The sequence below is a fragment of the Ursus arctos genome, unplaced genomic scaffold, assembly GCF_023065955.2.
Source record: "Ursus arctos isolate Adak ecotype North America unplaced genomic scaffold, UrsArc2.0 scaffold_26, whole genome shotgun sequence".
Classification (NCBI taxonomy): domain Eukaryota; kingdom Metazoa; phylum Chordata; class Mammalia; order Carnivora; family Ursidae; genus Ursus; species Ursus arctos.
This window is the reverse complement of record NW_026622941.1, coordinates 20344442-20363324: the sequence shown is the minus strand read 5'-3', so window position 1 is coordinate 20363324 and position 18883 is coordinate 20344442. Positions and strand designations below refer to the sequence as shown.

The window sequence follows — 18883 nt, the reverse complement described above, 5'->3', positions numbered from 1 at the left end:
GAGTAACTTCATTTGTTGACTCCAGCATGTTAAACACTCCATTACCGTCATTAAAGTCTTATCACCTAGTAATTAGTTGGGTTTTTTTTTTTGTTTTTTGGGTTTTTTTTTTTTTTGAGGGATCAGAGACATATCTAGCTAGAAAGGTCACAAGTGAATGAGACTTGAAATAGTTCTAGAAGTGCTCATGCCTGAAATGCTACCTGCTTCTGGGACATATGACTCATCGGCATGAAAAGTTTTTAAGATTTTTTTTCAAATGATAAGACATAACAGTGCCTAAGAGTGCTGGTGAATGGGGAAGCAAGAAGTGTTTGAAAATGGACAGATGTGGAGTGTCTGGGTGGCTGAGTCCGTTAAGCATCTGAGTCTTGATTTCGGCTCTCAGGTCATGATCTCAGTGTCATAAGATTGAGCCCCGGTTGGACATGGACCTTGCTTAAGATTTTCTTTTTCTCCCTTTCCCTCTGCCCCTCCACACACTCTGTCTTTCTCTCTCTAAAATAAATAAATAAAATCTTTTTTCTAAAAAAAAAAGAAAGAAAAGAGAATGGACAGCTCTGCCCTCTTTTTTATTTGAGTTAAAGACTGGTCTCAATGAATTTTTTAAATTTCGCCAAAGAGTTTATCACTGATAGACCATAGATAATTCAGATGCTCTAAGACAGTCCCACACTTCCCATTTATGAGTAAATACAACCCTAATTCTTATTTACGTGGAATCTGGAGATTTAATGTCCCAGACTCTGAGCTCAGATATTTGACAAAAAGTTTAGACATGAATCTCAACAAGGTATCCAGATGCAAATTTCTGCAGGGCCCTTATTATATTGCTCAAGGGAGATAGATCACACAACCCAGACATAAGCACACATGAAATTTAAGGTAGTAAATCAAGTCCCCAAATAATTACTTATCTGGCAACACAATGCAATAGAAAGGGCTGGTGGGGGGAAGGGGAGGAGAAAAAGAAACCCTATGGCTGATGCTGGTTGGGCCACAAATTGCAGCTGAATTTCTGGCAAGTTATTTAAGTTCTCTGAATCCGTTTCTGCATGGATACAATGAGAGCATTGAATTACACCCATTCCAGCCTTAAAATGGTGAGTCGGCATTCATCCATATCTTAGGTAGCCTTCCTCAGAAACTTAACAGGACACACAAGAAGTTATGTGTACTGTCTTAGTGATCACCTCTCTAAATTGATTAGGTTCTTTTGTTTAAGAACTTGAGGAAATTTTTGTAATGCTTTTTCTCGCTCCTTTCTAGGATTATCTGGGAGCTTGCATTGTCCTCACTGCCTCTATTGCATCCATCAGCGGCTCTTCCAATTCTGGATTGGTGGGTTTGGGTCTTCTGTACGCACTTACGGTAGGTATCGATGAACACATCTCTTTTCATGTAGTGTTGGAGGTACCTTCCATAATTATTATCAACTATTCATGGACATAAGAGGAGCAGATTGAAATTCACAACAAAATGACCTCTTACAAATAATAGGAGATTGGGGCCCAAACCCAGCATTTTCGGGCAGCATGGATTCAGTCCTGATACTGCGAATCGGTTTTTAGAAACTCCTCAGAATCTATGGTGAGAGATTCCCAAGGCTGTTTGAGATCCCTGTCGTAAGTTGTTCACAACCTATTTTGGGAAACTAAAATGAATACGAATATAAATGAGATAAGGGCAAACGGGTACATCCAACTCGTGCAGGGAAGTCAGAGGACAGTTCACGAATCATTGACATGTGAGGACCCCTGAAGAAGAGTGGACACCTCCTTTGCCTGCTTTATCCCATGACACCCTCCCTGGCCTCTGATATCTTGCAGCACTTACAAATTGTACCACATGATGTACACTAACTGTCCAAGTCATCCTATCCTAAAATATCCAGTGATTACAAAGATCGTTACTTCATTTTAAATGTGTTAATTTCTTTTTGTCACCTGACACAGATAACCAATTATTTGAACTGGGTTGTGAGGAACTTGGCTGACCTGGAGGTCCAGATGGGGGCAGTGAAGAAAGTGAACAGTTTCTTGACTATGGAATCTGAGAACTATGAAGGCACTATGGGTATTGTTCTGAATATTATTTTGTTTCACTTAAATATTTTATACAAATATTAATTGTGTGTCAGACACATTGTCATTTTTGCTTTTGTTTTCCACTTTAATATCCAGAGAATCCCTTTTCGTCTTGCCTTTATTTTATGAGGTACACCTGAAATGATATGACTAGACCTGAAAATTTTGGGATACGACCAGACTCCGAATAGATATTATGTAGTAATATTTAAAGGGAATTATAAAAAGTATTTGGACTTCATTACATTTGTTACCAGCCTACACTATGAACTATTGTGTTCTCTTCCTCAAGATCCTATTAACTTAGATGTCAAGAAACTTGGATCTTACTGAGATTCTCAGCTTTGCTAGAATAAAATTGGCAGGAAATTCAATACTGCAGACAGAATGATCTTTCTTAAATTCAAATTTCATGCTTAAAATACATTCTTTTGCCTAAATCCTTCAATAACTATCTAGATCTTCAAGGACAAAGTCCAGAAAAGTTAGCTAAGACCACTAGACTCTTCATTAGTTGATCCTTGCCCACCTATCTGGTCTCATCTCTCATCATCTATCCATGACTTTTACTCTGGTCATACCAACATTCTATGCCTTCTTTTTATCTTTGTTCTCTCCATATATATTTGAAACAAATTTCCCCATCCCTAATCCTTTAAGACCCATCGCAGGCACCATCTTCTCTTGAAACCCTCCTGGAACTCTCAGGTTACCAGCATCCGTGCTCCCAGAGCACCTTGGGTTGGACTCCATCATGTGACTCTGCATGCAGTCCTGTAGATCCCGATGCTTCCCCAGGACACAAGAGCACCTTGAGGCATGTCTTTCATCTCCATATTCCCAACATCTTGCAAAACACTTCTCACATTTTAAGCACTCAAATGTTTGAAGATTGATTGACTGAACAAATGAATCAATTCGCAGATGAACTATCTTCAATAGAATCAAGTGATGGAATGTAGAAAAGACAGGATAGTTCATGCTTCAAAAAGAAACACACATATAGAAAACTATTTTGAAGGTTCTTAATCAATAGGCCTTTACTCCGAATGTAATTTTAATTTTAAAAAGATACAGAATTTGGTTCAATATTATTTAAATTCATAAAAAATGTATATGTTAGTATGTATAAATGTATATAAGTATGTGTATGTGTCTTCCTGCCCCTCTCTCCTTCCTTCCCCCTCCCTCCCTCTCCCACCATCTCTCCCCCCTCTATCCCGTTCCCTCTCTCCTTGGCCCCCTCTTTCTCTCTCCCATTCATTTTCCCTACTTCACCCTCACCCCCCAGACCCTTCTCAAGTTCCAGACCATTGGCCACAAGAAGGAGAGATCAAGATTCATGACCTGTGTGTCAGATATGAAAATAATCTGAAACCTGTTCTTAAGCATGTCAAGGCTTACATCAAACCTGGGCAAAAGGTATGGAACTCACTGCCATTTGTTTCATACAAATCAGAAAATGGAGCCACTTGATCACTATCTAAGCTCTTGAGACATTCAGCCAAGAACATTCTCAACTGGGCTCACATAATACTCCCTGCACTTTACAGGTCAAATTATCTACGTAAAAGAGAAAAGAGAGAGATAGGATCAGGATAAAATACATGTTCTCTACGTTGTATTGCCGTTCATTAGTCTCCCTTGAAGATCAGGAAAATCAACAATATGTGTATTTTTCCAAATTTCTGGCTCCTGGCTTACAGCCATATCAGACATCCCCTTGGGAACTAATGCATTTGTACTAGCTTTAGTCCCAAAGCTATTTGTTTTAGCTACTTTAAAAAGAGAAAATATTGTGATGAGCACTGGGTGTTATACACAACTATTGAATCGTTGAACACTACATTAGAAACTAATGATGTACTATATGGTGGCTAACTGAACACAATAAAAAATAAATCCATAAAATAAAAAATAAAAAGAGAAAATGTGCAGAAAAAAATTAGAGCCAGTGTACTTTTTCTTATAAAATCATCACTTCTAAGATAAAATTGAATACTTATTAGAGCAATAATATACTAAATGCAAAAATTAAGCCATGAAGAAAAAACACAGCCACATAAAAATAAAAAGAGTTAGAATGAAATCATTGAATATTCGGTGAAGACTCTATTTTTACCTTAATGATGATACATAAAGGAGACCTAAGAAAAGAATGACGGTTTATTGTAACTATTTAAATAGAGGCGTAGTTTCCCCCGTGGTATCTTGTTGAAATTAAAAACACTTTTTGCCCATCTTCTGTCTTTTTTCTGAGTCCTTTTCTCTCTGAGTGACATTTGCTTTTTAGGTGGGCATATGTGGTCGCACTGGCAGCGGGAAATCATCATTATCACTGGCTTTCTTCAGAATGGTGGATATATTTGATGGTAAGTTACCAACTGAATGTTCTCATTGGCTGTGTGGTGCTTTTCCTTAGAAGAAGTGAGACATCAACTTACCTAATCCTGCAGGAATAAAGAGCAAATATTTATAAGGACTTTGTGTCCTGCGACCCATGGTTTGAGGCAGGTGTCCCAGATCAACAGTCTAGAAGTAAAGAATGAACATAAAATTGCTAATAAAATTATTAGCTCTAAACTCAGCTCTAGAGAGTGTTGTTAAAGAATTCTAATAAACTGATAAAATGAAAACAAAGCCACCCATTTTGCACAGCAGTAGATGCAGGTGGCATTTCAAGAGGAAGGGAGAGAAAGGAAGACTGTCTTGCTTTGTTCAAACTAAAAACACATCCATTTCCATCAAAGGAAAAAAATGCAAGGAGATAAGTAATCTGCATTATTAATTTTGGTGCAAGACTCTTACCTTCATAACATAGTTTAATGATGCTGAACATTTTGTGGGGGTGGCAACCTGCAAAGTGCCAAGCACATGTTGACAATATAAAAAAATATTTATTCATCCACAAAATTATAACATGATACATGGAATAATTTAATCTTTGCTTTAGAAAAAATATGTCACATTATTTAGTCTATCAAGTGGCCTATAAATAGCCCAGCACATAAACCATCCTGAATAAATGGGTATCCAGCAATATGCTTGATCAGCTCAAGGAAGTGTTTCCTATTATTATCTGAAATGATTGTGATGATGATTATAGTACTTCAGGTTTTTATTGTACTTGACAGTTTATATTATTTAATTTAATCTATACAACAGCTCTGTGAGGTGAAGAGGTCAGTTTATGAACAGAGATGAACTACAGTAATTGCAGTCTCCTTGGGGTTTGGATTTGGCATCGGCTGCTGGGTTAGCAGCTTGCTCTTCCATGGCTAGTAATAATAAATAATACACAGCTACTATAAAGACTTTCAGTGGATTTGCATTATAACTCAGTTACATGATCCAAAGACAATTGATTGACACTTTTAATTAAAAAACAAAACAACTGTGGTTAGAATTGAACATAATAGATTAGCCTGTTCCTTATGAATCCAGAAACATGCTTTCAGGCCCCATATGGGCTATCAATGACTGATTCTCTTGTTTAGCATTAGGTTGTTAAGATTTTAACAGATAGTGTGTTATTCCTGAAAGAAAGTTTCAACTGATAACCTTGTCTCCTCTTGAAACTACATCTAGCTGGAAAAGGGACTCTACCTGCCACTCTTTGCCTGGCCTGTTCATTTCATATGGCAGTTCTGTCTTTGCACAAAGTGATAAGATAAAATAATCTATCAATTTGAGGCAAAGACATCAAGATGGCACAAGTCTCTAATAAGTCTAAATACAGTATGGAGAAATTAATTAAAAGTTGATATCTATGTTATAGAATTTCCTTTCTTATTTGCAATACACTGTCCTGTTCAATCAATAAAAGAGTGAATATAGACAAAAATCACTGTCTTCGAAGAGTTTATATTCTAGTCGGGAAAGAGAGACAATAAAAAAAAAGATAGTTGCATGTATATAGAATATCTTACGAAAGAAAAGAAAGCAGGGAACAAGGATAAAGGAATATTAGAAGGAAGAGGACGCTTTAAGGAGAAAAAGTACTTTGGGTTTGTATGAACCATGGGAACTGAATAGAAACTGAGAATGTCTTTCAGAGAAACTACATAAGAAAGAGAAACTACCACCAAAATATATATTTCTCATAGAGATGGATAATGATGTTTTTAATACTTAAATGGAAAGCTTCACCTTCTGAGTTTCAACCCTGAACTAGGAAAGTACTTTCAATTTGTAAACAAATATTATTTTACTTCTGATTTTACTACATGCCTGCAATTTTTTGTTTCTGTTTAACAGGAAAGATTGTCATTGATGGGATAGACATTTCAAAACTACCACTGCACACACTACGTTCTAGACTTTCAATCATTTTGCAGGATCCAATACTATTCAGTGGTTCCATTAGGTAAGTGATGTATTCAACAGAAACCCGAATGTCTCAGGATTTACCTTTTGGCTCATAGGAGGGTTTTACTCAGAACTGTTTTTCAGATAGGTGTGAATGACATTATCGGGATGATAAGATCGAATATTCTGGCCAACAATTTGGTTTGGGAAACCCTAGAGCTGCTAAATTAACCTACAGAGGCCAGTCCTTTATGTTTTTCCAGGAGCTCTGCTCTTTCAATTTGATTCCACAAAAGTCACTTTCCCTCTGTACTTGGGGCAGTGATTCTTGGCAGACATTTCTAAGGTGTTCTACCCTACAGATCTCCTGCCTATCATTTAATGCAACTGGCTTGGGCTCAGCAGATACTGAGTTCGGTTAATCCCTTGATTCCCCCATCCCTCACAATTTTTCTTGCAGCCAGAATTGCTTTTAAGAAGCTGCTACAATCTTCTCCATGCCTGGTTTATGGTTTCCCGCAGTAAAAAAAAAAAAGGCAATATCTACTATCTGCTAAGTGCTTTAAATATATTGTCTCATTACATCCTCAAAGCACTGCTCTAGTATACGTATTATTATCCTGAATTTACAGATGAGAATTTTGAACCTCAGAGAAGCTCTAACTAGTTCAAGTTCATACACTCAGTAAGCGGTAGAACCACAATTCCAAGTAAAGTTTGTCTGACTCCAAAGTTCTCCATGGCATGATCCACCAGGTCATGTCTCTCGTTGCATCCATCCTCTGCTCTCTCTTGTTCACCTCCTCTACCTTAATTACAAAGAAGTATTGCCACCTCCTTTTGTCTTGAAGAGAAAATGGACATAAGATTGCTCAATATTCAGCTGTAGAAGTTAAAAGTTGAGGATGTATCCAGTTATTTAACATTGCCATGGTGAATTTATATGTCTGGATAGATTTATTATGAATACTACTATTGTGGGTGGTGCAGTGTGGTTCATCTAAAATAGTATTACATGTTCCCTTTTATCATCGGTTCTATAAAAACACTTTGCTAGACACTATTCAAGTTATATTAAACATAATATAAAAGTGGATAAATCTACATAATGAATTTTATCATGTCCTATCTTGCATATAAACTTACTGATTGTGTCTTCAGGAAACATTTTTGATAACATTAAGGTTATTCATTTATTCATCTAACACGAATTGAATGCCTGCTCTGTCCTGAGCACTGTTCTAGGTACTAGGGATAGAGCAATAACCAAAACAAATTGGACTTATATTTTAAGGAAAGAACAGCAATAAGCAAACATATGTAAAAATGCCTTTATTTTTATTTATTGACTAAATAACTTATTTTCCCCCCTACAGATTTAATTTAGATCCAGAGTGTAAATGCACAGATGACAGACTCTGGGAAGCTCTAGAAATTGCTCAGCTGAAGAATATGGTCAAATCCCTACCAGGAGGTCTAGGTATATTTTCTAGAGAATGCACTTGTTTTTACATATGCAATTATTTCTATATATCTCTATCTATATTTTATGCTGGAACCACATAATTCATGTTAAATCCCTTATATTTAAAATAATCTCCAAAAGGTCATTGGGACACTTCAAAATCTAATGTTTTTGCATGGGATATCAGAGGATGAAACCTCTAACAAATTCTGTTCTATATGAATACTCCAGAATACTCCAGTTAATACATTTAACTCTTCAGTCTTTTCACTTGAGTCGTACAGGTTATTTTATTTTATTTTATTTTATTTTTTATTTTTTTAGAGAGAGAGGGCACAAGAGCACAAGCAGGGGAGGAGGGGCAGGGGGAGAGAGAGGATCTCAAGCAGGCTCAATCCACAACCCTGAGATCATGACCTGAGCTGAAATCAAGAGTCGGACAATTAACCTACTGAGCCACCCAGGCGCCCCAGTGGTACAGGTCATTTGTTGTTTTTGTTTTTGTTTTTTGTTTTTTAATAATTTTTATTACATTAGGTACAGGTCATTTGAATCAGAATGTTTCCTTGTGGTCATACTATTCATGTGATTGACATGACCCTTGACCCCCAGTAAATGGGTAAGAGGTTTGAAGAGGCTATTAGGTTCAAAGTAGTCAGTACCATGTAGGAGCAGACAGTTTCTCCACATTGGCAGCCATTTTCTTTGTTGCCAGGAGGGCTTCTTGCTTATATTTATGTGATGTAATTTCATGAAGACATTATATACTGTATCTTGCTGCAATGTCAGTTTTAGCCACCCATGTAAGGGATAAAGCATGTATTCAAACAATCATTGATATAAATTTAGTCCCAGAGGTAGACAATTTCTGGCAAATAACTAATGACAGAATTAAACAACAACAATAATGAAAGAACATGATTAACAAAACAAAACAACAGAGGGGCGCCTGGATGGCTCAGTCCCTTAAGCGTCTGACTTCAGCTCAGGTCGGCATCCCAGGGTCCTGAGATGGAGCCCCACTTTGGGCTCCCTGCTCAGTGAAGAGCCTGCTTCTCCTTCTTCCTCTGCCGCTCCCCCTGCTCATGTTCTCTCTCTCTCACTCGCTCACTTTCGCTGTACCTCAAATAAATAAATAAAATCTTAAAAAAAAAAAACCAAAAACAGAAAGTGCACAATGCAGTCTTTAATTCATAAAAATGATGAATATCTATAATTTTGGACTTTTGCTACCTTAAAATATGAACTCATATAAGAAAACAGAAAGGTAAGAGTTGGTTGATATTCTAATTTTAGTACATAATATGTAGTTGCCACGTTCATTGTGTTGTTTTGGCATCTAGAAAAGAAATCAGCCCACAAAATAACACCATGTTTATTTGGGAAAGAGGATCTACTCAAAAACAATACCTTTTATGATTTTAAATTATGTCCCAAGGGAAAGGCATCCCACAAACAGAAATGGAGATAGCATGTCTCTAAAGATAGTTTTATCAACTTGCCAGTGTTAGACTATGGGAGCAATTCCAGGGACCTGGATGAACTTTCCCATCATAATTTTGATGTCTTACATGGCGAACCATTGCAAGTCTACTTGAGAAATTGATAATGCATATAGACCCTTCTCCTGGGGTATTTAGACACACCTTTAGTAGTTGGGAATACAGGCAATTATGGCTTTGTAGTCCCCTTCACTCACATGAAAGTTGTATGTACCTGTTTTGAATCATAGGCACAGTGTTCAAGGGTTAGGGTACAGTGTAAGCAACAGAGGATTATATTTACGCTATGTAATTGAATGTTGCTTATGTTCATTGTCTTCATAAAGATTACATCAATTGCTTGATAAAGATCTGGTTCGGGCCAATTCTGGTGAAGAACATTCATCATCTCTCACACCCTCCTTATTTATTATGTAAATTAAAATTTAGAGAATAAAGGCATAGCTCCCAAGCATGAAATATTATAAGAATGTGATGCAATGAGAAAATAGAAAATAGAAATTTACCCCTAGGACTCTACTAGGAAGTGTTTGAATTCTAATAAAAGAGGTAAAACAAAATTAATCTTAATTAATCATAATTAATCTTAAACTCACAATAGAACAGTTTATGAAATGTGGATGGAAACCCAAAAAAAAAAAAAAAAGAAAACAATAATGAGGAACTAACATGCATTTATCCATTCAACAATGTTCTGTTCAGCTGCTATGTCAGATACCAAGTGCTGAGGATATACTGATGAACAAAAATAAATCCAGTCCTTAACCATGTGGAACTTACAGTCCAGTGGGATGGTATAATGAAAAGAGAATGGACATTGGAGTCAAGAATGTTCTGTTTCTTATCAAGCTCTACTGCAAATTAGCTGTGTGATCATGAGCAAGCCACTTCATTTCTCTGGGCCTGAGATAGTTATATTAAATAATCTCCTTAAATAATTATATTAAATAGCCTCTAGGGTCTTCCAGTCTTCAAAATGCCTTAACAGTATTTTATATCCAGCTATAAGTAGGTAATTTACCACCTTTTGTCAAAAACAGTACGGCCCAGGATCATATTCATTTTCCCAACGTAAAATTCCTCTTCACCTTTCCAGTATGAAATCTTCGCAGCAGTACAGTGAAATCCAGCATCCTCTTTAGGACATTCTTATTTTTCCTTACTTTGCTCAAGGAAAATGTTAGCAGCATTTCAGCGAAATCCTTGCTTCTCCTGATGTAGATGCAGTTGTCACTGAAGGTGGGGAGAACTTCAGCGTTGGACAGAGACAGCTGTTCTGTCTTGCTAGGGCCTTTGTCCGCAAAAGCAGCATTCTCATCATGGACGAAGCCACGGCTTCCATTGACATGGCCACGGTGAGTGCATTATCTACGCTTCTTAAATGGAAGAGCTGGGGAAATGCACATGAAATTTATAGCTTAGTTTTTCCTGATTGGGTTCAAAGTCCTTAGTACTGTTGTTTTCAGTGTCTTCTCATTCATCTCTTTAATCAACTGATGATAGCACATTGGGAATTACAGTAAAGGAGACGTGACAGTCTACTGCCAGTAAACATAAAATAAATTGGCCATCACTTTTTGATAAATTCTTAAAACCATAAAATTCCAGTGCTCAGTTGACGAGAGTACTGTACTGTATTCAAGCATTCAAGTCTTTCGTCATGGAAGTTATAGAATGAAGTCTGCAAATCTCTATTAATAGAAATTGCTAACCAAAATCAATCATTATTTTCTAAAGTAATTTGAAGAAGAAAGATTCACTAGAATTAATAATGACCTTCTCAGTGTGTTCATGGTAACAAACCAGAAACTTTGCTTTTTGAAAGAAATTATTTAAAACTGTTAAATATGCCAAGAGGAATCTGTCTAGAAGGTTGTGATTGAGTGGAGAAAATGTCACATTAAGCCACAAACTGTAAGCGTGAGCAATTAATGTTGTTGTCATACAAGTTAACTTGGTATTAAAAGTTTGGCATCAGAAAGGACAAAAATAAAAAATATCCACAAACATGATATTTTCTTGCTGCACACTCTAGATTGGATAAAAAATATCCAAAAAACTGGAATTCTTAACAGACAATTATATATGAAGATGCTAATTTGACATCATTTCTTTCTATTAAGACTAATCAGTTATACAAAGTTACATATCCTTCTCAAAGTTAACATAATTTAAAGTAATAAAATAGTTTCTAATTAAGCCAATTCACTAAATAAGCATAACTACATCAAAATTAGTATTAACTGCTAAGGATTTACAGTATTTACAATTTACAATAAAGGCTATTATAATACAGCCTCGGTAGAGATGAGAGAGAAAGGGAGAATGAATTAATTGGCAATAAGCCACTTGACAGGAAGGAAGTCTTTATATTAAGACTTAAGAATCAAGTTTTCCTCTGAGAGAGAGAGAATTTTTACTCAGAACATCTTTCAAAGTATGATAACAGTTTGTGGTGAAGATAAAAATGGTTTTTGCCTGGATGGTTGTTTTATGAGTCAAAATCCAAATTTGGGGCATGTATTTTATTTTTTCCCTTTTCTGACCCCAGGGTTAACACCATTTTAGGGTTTTATTAGTTTTGAATACATACTGTTTGTGGCATAACTCAAGTGAGCATTTCCATGCCCATTTAATGTTGTTTTCCCCTTTCAGTTCCCTCGTAACTATCAGTCATTCTGGGTTGATCACTGAGTTTTATTTGCTGTTTGAAGACCCTTTCTGAGCCCAACAGAAACTTGCTGTGAGGACTGCTCCCTGTCGCACCTTCCAGAGAAGACAGGAGCTGGGAGTTCTCAGAAGGGATTGGGCCTTGGAGGGGTGGGTGTGGTCTTTGCTCTCAGGGACAAAATAGTATGGCGAGAAAAAATGCAGACTTAATTTATTTATTTTTTTGGCAGGAAAACATTTTGCAGAAAGTGGTGATGACGGCTTTTGCAGACCGCACCGTTGTTACAATAGCTGTAAGTATCGGAGACAGGGTGGATTTACTCCTCTTTGGTTTTTGTTCAAAGATGCAATAATCTTTATTTTGGGGCAATTCAAGTATACGTATGTTGAATTATGTATTTCTTGGCCAATGTTCTGTATCTGTGCAAAACAAAACAAAAACTCAGCTATGCTCTGAAAGCTTTTATATACTTTTTTCCCCAAAACTGTTCTACCTAGCTCCACTAAGTTACAGTGATGGGATATCCTAAATCTAAGGATTCCAGTAGGAATGCCTGCATTTTTTTCACCAGATACAGATGGTAGTTCATATGGGATAATTCTCTTTTCAATAATCTAATCATCTGATGAGCACTTTCAGAAGCAAAATTCTTCAACCTGACTACCAATTCTGCCACCGCTTACACTTGATTTCTGTTCTTATTCACCTAACTGCTTCAGAAAAGAAGGCAATGAGGTACATCACAGCTGAGGCAGATACTTTCTCTGAGCACCAATCAAACTGAGGAATTGCCCAGATCTTTGTATGTGTAATAGCTTACTTACAGTAGGCCATGGTTTTCTTCTTCCTCTTTGCAGATGGATGGATTCTTGCTCATATTTGGGCTTACTGTTTAACAAGAACTTTTTAAAATGAATCACCTGGACATTTTCCCTCTTGCTGATTCTTGTCTTTCCATTTCTCTTTTCTCTCCAGCACCGTGTCTCTTCTATCTTGGATGCGGGTCTTGTGTTAGTCTTCTCTGAGGGTATTTTAGTGGAGTGTGATACTGTGCCCAACTTGCTCGCCCACAAGAATGGCCTCTTTTCCACTTTGGTGATGACCAACAAGTAGACCGTCATCAGCTACTCTGCCAACTGTCCCATTCTCTGGTAGATATCTTAGGGGGGTCCCCTCAGCCAGGCAGGGCTAATACAGTGATTAAAGGGGGTGGTGTGGGAACTATCTACCGAGTATTCTCACATAAATCCGCTCGACCAGCTGCTTCCATTATGTTCAATACCAAATGGGGCGCACGCATAATTCGCTAATATATATAAGAGATAGTATTTACAGAAATCCGAGAACCAGATTTACCTCTGTCCTGGGGGCCAATTTCACTGTTCTTTGGGGATATATTGTGAAGTGTTCTTAAAAATACTGTACATGGTCCTTACCTGACTGAAGATGGCATTTTTTTTAAATTCACAGACTTATTTAGGTTTCACTGTTGAATACTGGGAGCTATGTACGGAGTGCTTGCTTATGCTTCCATTTTTGTGAATGATGCATGGAGAAAGTGCACCCTTTGAAGTGTAGCTTTTTTTTAAGTAGCAGGAAATGACTCCCATCAGGGCCCACCTTCTGGACACCGGGCCTAAGTAAAGAAAAAGCCTCTTTTCTCTCACTTCCTCCATGAACTCTGCCCTGGAGGACAGTTACCACCTGATTAAGTCATTTATAGTTGAGTGTGAATGATTCAGCAGGTGAGAGAATTGGCTAATTTGAAAAACAGTTCTCTAATATTTTCAAGAATTTTCTCACTGGAAACGGTAGGGAGATATTTGTGGGGGGAGTAGAAAGAAAGGGCAGGTAAAGGCGGAGGGAAGCAGATCCTTGGCTACCCAAAAGATGTTTTCTCTCTTCTGCATGAAGCATGGTATTGTTGAGCGGCCCCATTTAGTTTACACCTGGAAGATTACTTGAGCATAATTTGTATTTTTAACCAAAAGATTATGTTCTCTTTTTGTCCACCTACATTCACTGAATACTTTTCCATAGACTTCTGTATCTTTCACTCGTTCTTCATTTCAAGGCCACTAGGATACCTCCCCACGGGGACACAGAAAGCCATGGGTAGGACGAATTACCATGGGACCAACTCCTCTTACCAGGCTCTTAACAGAGAGAGACCAGCAGCCTGTGGTAGAACCTTGGTAGAGTGATTCTCAGCTCTTTAGTTAAACAGTAACTGTTCTTTCTTCCCTGCTAAAAGTTGTTCTGTTAATTTTGTTAACTACCAGTGAAAATTGTGAAAGAACTTCAAAAGATAACTTTCTCTGTCTTCTAAAAGGAAGCCTTCATGCACCAAAATAGTGCATGGCATTTATTTATGAAAGTGATTTTTCATCTTTCACTCTTGATTAGATTAATTTCTCTAGAGCACTTTGAAAATTGCATCAATACTCTTATAATTGACACCACACTTTCTCAAGCAAAAAATGATTTGGGTTAATGGAATAAGCACCACATATATTTCTTTCTGTTGGCCAAGATTTTTCCATGTTTTTATTTTTATTTCTTAAACAAACATTATTTTAGTATAATAAGGCAATGTTTATAATATTCTATTTAGGGATTGAGAGGCCAGATTCTTTTTTTAGCATCGGTGATATGGTTATTGAAGAATTAATCTTTTTTGGGTAGACAAGTGACTCCAGTATCCTCTCAAAGGTAAAGAAACATTATCCTGCCAATTTTGGTAATTCCTAAATACATGTTATTCATTACCAATATTCAGTGAATGGTAGGTTTGTCTATGGATGTTGGAAATGGTGGTACATGTTCTGAGCTGGCATCTTTATTATCCTCCGGGTATGTCTTTCTTTTCTCCTCCAGTTGTCCTAACTGTGACTGTTTGCTTTTCTGAAAGCATAAGCATTGAGACTACCCCATCTACATGGCCCAGGGCTGATGATAGGCATTTGGCCCGAGGGATGGCTTTAGGTTGGACTCTGGGTTGTTAGGAGAAGGGACTTTGGAAACCTGTGTATCAGATTCACAGACGATATTTCTGAGTTTGGCACTCCCATCAGCACGCTGGTGTTTTGACCTGCATAGTCCAGGTCCAATATGGTAGCCCAGAACCACATGTGGCTAGTGAGCATTTAAAACTCAGGTGGTCCAAATTAAGACATGTTGTAAATGTGAAATACAACCTTGATTTCAAACACCTGGTACTAATAGAAAAACATAAAAGATACCATTACTAATTTTTCTATTGGTTATATATTGAAATATTTTGAATATATTGGGTTAAAATATATTATTAAAATGGATTTCATGGGATACCTAGATGGCTCAGTCGGTACAGCATGTGACTCTTCATCTCAGGGTCATGAGTTCAAGCCCCACATTGGGCATGGAGCTTACATTAAAAAAAAAAAATCAAGTGGATTTAATATAACTTAAGATAGATTTCATCTGTTTATTTGTGCCTTGAAAATGTGGCTTTTAAGAAATTTAAAATTACTTATGTCTCACATTTGTGGTCCACATTATATTTCTACTTCACAGCACCTATCTTACCAAGAGAAGTAAAAAGACCCATGGGCACAGATTTTTCCCTTGTAAATTTTAAAAATAAAAAGTAATAGTAGCTGACATTTAGTATGTGCTCGTATGTGTCAGACAAGTTGCTGAATTCCTTTTACATGGATTACTTCATTTGATCCTCACCACCATTCTTCGAGGCAGGTACTATATTTTTGCCTCATTTTATAGATGTGGAACTTGAGTCATACAAAAGTTGAGTTTGCTGATCAGGATTGCACAACCACACAGGTGGTTTTGGAAAGCAAAATACACGCTCAGTCTAACCTCAAAGCCTACGCTCTTAACCACAGCGCTAATAATGGAAGGTGAGCAATCTTTGAAAGTAGCAGATACTCCCTACAAAACAATTTGATAGCAGGCTGGAAATACCTCATGCTTTGAAGTTAATACCTGATTTTATGCTGGATCTGCTACTTGTTATCTACGTGATCTCCTGTTTTTGCTTTATCTCCGTGAGCCACAATGGTCTTGTGCATAAAGAAGAGGGAAAACACCCACATTTGAGGAATGTTTTGATGATTAATAAGTATGTGTGTGGAGCACCTAATGTATATGTTCAAGTAGCTTTTATTAGTAGTAATTACTAATCCCAAAGCTTCTCTCCAAAAGGTGCCAGGTGAAAAGAGAGAACAAGTGTGTGGCAGTGATCTCTAAAGACTAAGGCACGGCATGTCTGAAGTCCTGGGTAACCCCTGCTAATGCTGCATGCCAGAATGCACTTCCCCATAGTGTTCCCAGAATCGAACCACCTTCCAAGGCTCTTCAAATTGTGCATTAGCCCACGAATTAGTTGACTCTACACAAGAGATAATTTTAGTCTAGACTAAACTATAACCCAACTGGTTCACGATGGGTCTTCTTATCGTTTAATTATTGGACAAACAAAATTAGCCTCCTTGCGTTTCCATGAAAGTGCTGAAACTACTATTTAGCTACACTCAATTTAACACAGCCCATCTAAGACCCAGTCACACTCGCCAGTGTTTAAAAGTATGTAAATAATGATACGTTAAATAAGACAGAAAAAAAGGCTGTGCTTCTATTCTGGTACCTCCTAGCACCCCAAGATAAATAATCGGTGAGACATGCGTATTCCATTGCTTTGGCTTGTGAAATATGTAACAAGTACGTGTATTTTCTTTTCACTCGCAGCATCGGGTTCACACTATTCTGACGGCAGACCTGGTTATTGTGATGAAGCGAGGAAATATTTTAGAATATGACACTCCGGAAAGCCTCTTGGCTAGGGAAGATGGAGTTTTTGCTTCTTTTGTTCGTGCAGACATGTGAAGGGCTGTCGTAAACCGATACATGGATTTAAAATAATGCAGTCATAACCTACTTAACGGATCATCAGCTAGACCTTCAAAAAGTGGCATCTTAAATTTTTACACTTTTGTAAAGCATATGTGTTGTGTTGTGGGACTTTGTAATTAGTTACAATGTCACTTTACCAATGAATATTGTATTTCCTCTTGATATTTCTTTTTTGTTTTGTTTTCCAAGATCTTACTGCTTAATATCTTCATTACTGATGATTTTCTAATGATTAAGCCACTTAACTTTAAGAATAGTAGGCTGTATTAAAACATGTAAGCTACTTTAAGTGGTAAGTCAACAGCTATAATTTCTCATAATTTTAAGTCTGATAAATATCTCTCAGGCATAGAAGTCACCATGAGTATTCAGTATGGTTATACTCTTATTTGTAAGAATATGATTTCCTTTTTGTTGGTGTCCCCAGATGTTATTGGAAGAGAATTAAGAGGGCAGGTTTTCTAATCAGTGAGAAAATAAAACACTCAAATCCATTATCTACTGGATGAGAATATTCTCTGTTCATTTCCTTAATAATAATACTGATGCTTCCTTTACCAGTCTCTCTTCCTCATCTAAATTGTTTCCTGTTACCAAGAAGTCATTTATGGTACCTTTGGAAAGGCAAAGCCTTAACCAGAAAGATCGTGGAAAGAGTTTGGATATTTGAAAACTTATACTGAAGGTTCCATCTTTCCCTGTCCAGTCAGGAGGGAGTTCCTAAGATATCAGGAATAATGTGCTTTTTCCAGACTAAAGTTCAAAGAGTAAATACACTCAATCCTTCCATGACAGGCCAGCTAAAGCTCTCTATGGTTTAATTTTCATCACTAGATGTGGTTACGATCCTGAGCCCTAAAATGCCACATTATTCAAGATTCAGGAGCATAGGCAAGTGGCCTCGTTTGCCTATATAAATATATATGAAACAAGTGTCTATTTCAAGGTGCAAGAGTATACTTCTTTTTGACATTTCTGCCCAGTGGTGTCCCACGTGTATCCATTTGGTACTGCTCTAATTTTTAATGCACATGCAAAAAGTGATTCAAAATGTTATATTTTAATGTGCATGTTAAGAGTGCATCCAAAATGGATGGAATAGTAGTGTTATGCTTTGCTTAAATATAAATTAATAAATTTTATAATACTAAAACTTACCTGCACTGTCATACTAAGCAGCCAAAGCTTTCTACTACGATTCTCTGCCCATCTAGTATAAATACCATGGATTTTCATACGAGGACCTGTGTGCATTGCTAGATTCTGAAGAATTATAACTGATAGAAAAAGAGAATTTGTGCTCCCTTCCTCTAGTTTTTATGTTCAGTTTATTGTATTGTGTACTCACTCTTGGGAAATCTGTAGTGCTTGTTTGTCTGGCATATATGACTGGGCCTTCACCTGAATATAGCGTCCTGATGTTTACCTAAAATAAGTTCCATAAGGATGGACAGACATGTTCTGTGTCATCTGGCTTTAATTGTCACCGTTTATTGTATATATAAAACCTCATTGAGAAAAAGCCTCTTAATGTTTCCAAAGCTAAACAAAACAGAATCAGTAACTATTAAATCAATCTTGAAAATATTTTCTAAAAATTCTCCCAATCTCCTCCAAGTATTTCCGGCATGGAAATTTTTGTAAGGCTGCATTTACATGATGCTTGTTATCAACTTACACCTCATTCTCACAGAGAAATGGGGATTTACCCATAACAGTAACCCCTCACGATATTTGTAAATTATACCGCTCTACAGGCAATGTCAACAGAAGCACAGCTAAGAACATGAAACTGAGAATCACATTTATCATTCGGACACCCAAGTGGTCACTAGTTCCTCATAACTTTTGGTCATTGAAGTTGAGTGTTTAATTGTTTACAAAACTGAACAGACTGAATCAAGTCAGGAACGACGTTTTTAATTGTTTAATCATTTAT

General features: G+C 37.0%; 1 protein-coding gene across 19 annotated transcripts in view; it reads left to right on the top strand.

Annotated features, from left to right (window-relative positions):
• Positions 1-17441, top strand: part of ABCC9 (ATP binding cassette subfamily C member 9) — a 127891-nt gene extending 110450 nt beyond the window's left edge. For 17 of the 19 annotated variants that reach the window (XM_048216493.2, XM_048216507.2, XM_048216496.2 and 14 more), the window contains 9 exons: positions 1270-1371; positions 1956-2076; positions 3379-3509; positions 4381-4459; positions 6345-6453; positions 7772-7875; positions 10584-10717; positions 12263-12325; positions 16780-17441. In XM_048216493.2, coding sequence (XP_048072450.1) covers positions 1270-1371; positions 1956-2076; positions 3379-3509; positions 4381-4459; positions 6345-6453; positions 7772-7875; positions 10584-10717; positions 12263-12325; positions 16780-16917 — 981 coding nt within the window. In that variant the 3' untranslated portion in view covers positions 16918-17441. Of the gene's footprint in view, positions 1-1269; positions 1372-1955; positions 2077-3378; positions 3510-4380; positions 4460-6344; positions 6454-7771; positions 7876-10583; positions 10718-12262; positions 12326-13008; positions 13185-16779 lie in introns of those variants that run through there. The other 2 variants (XM_044385188.3, XM_048216505.2) reach the window with 2 other exon arrangements.
• Positions 17442-18883: the final 1442 nt, after the last annotated feature.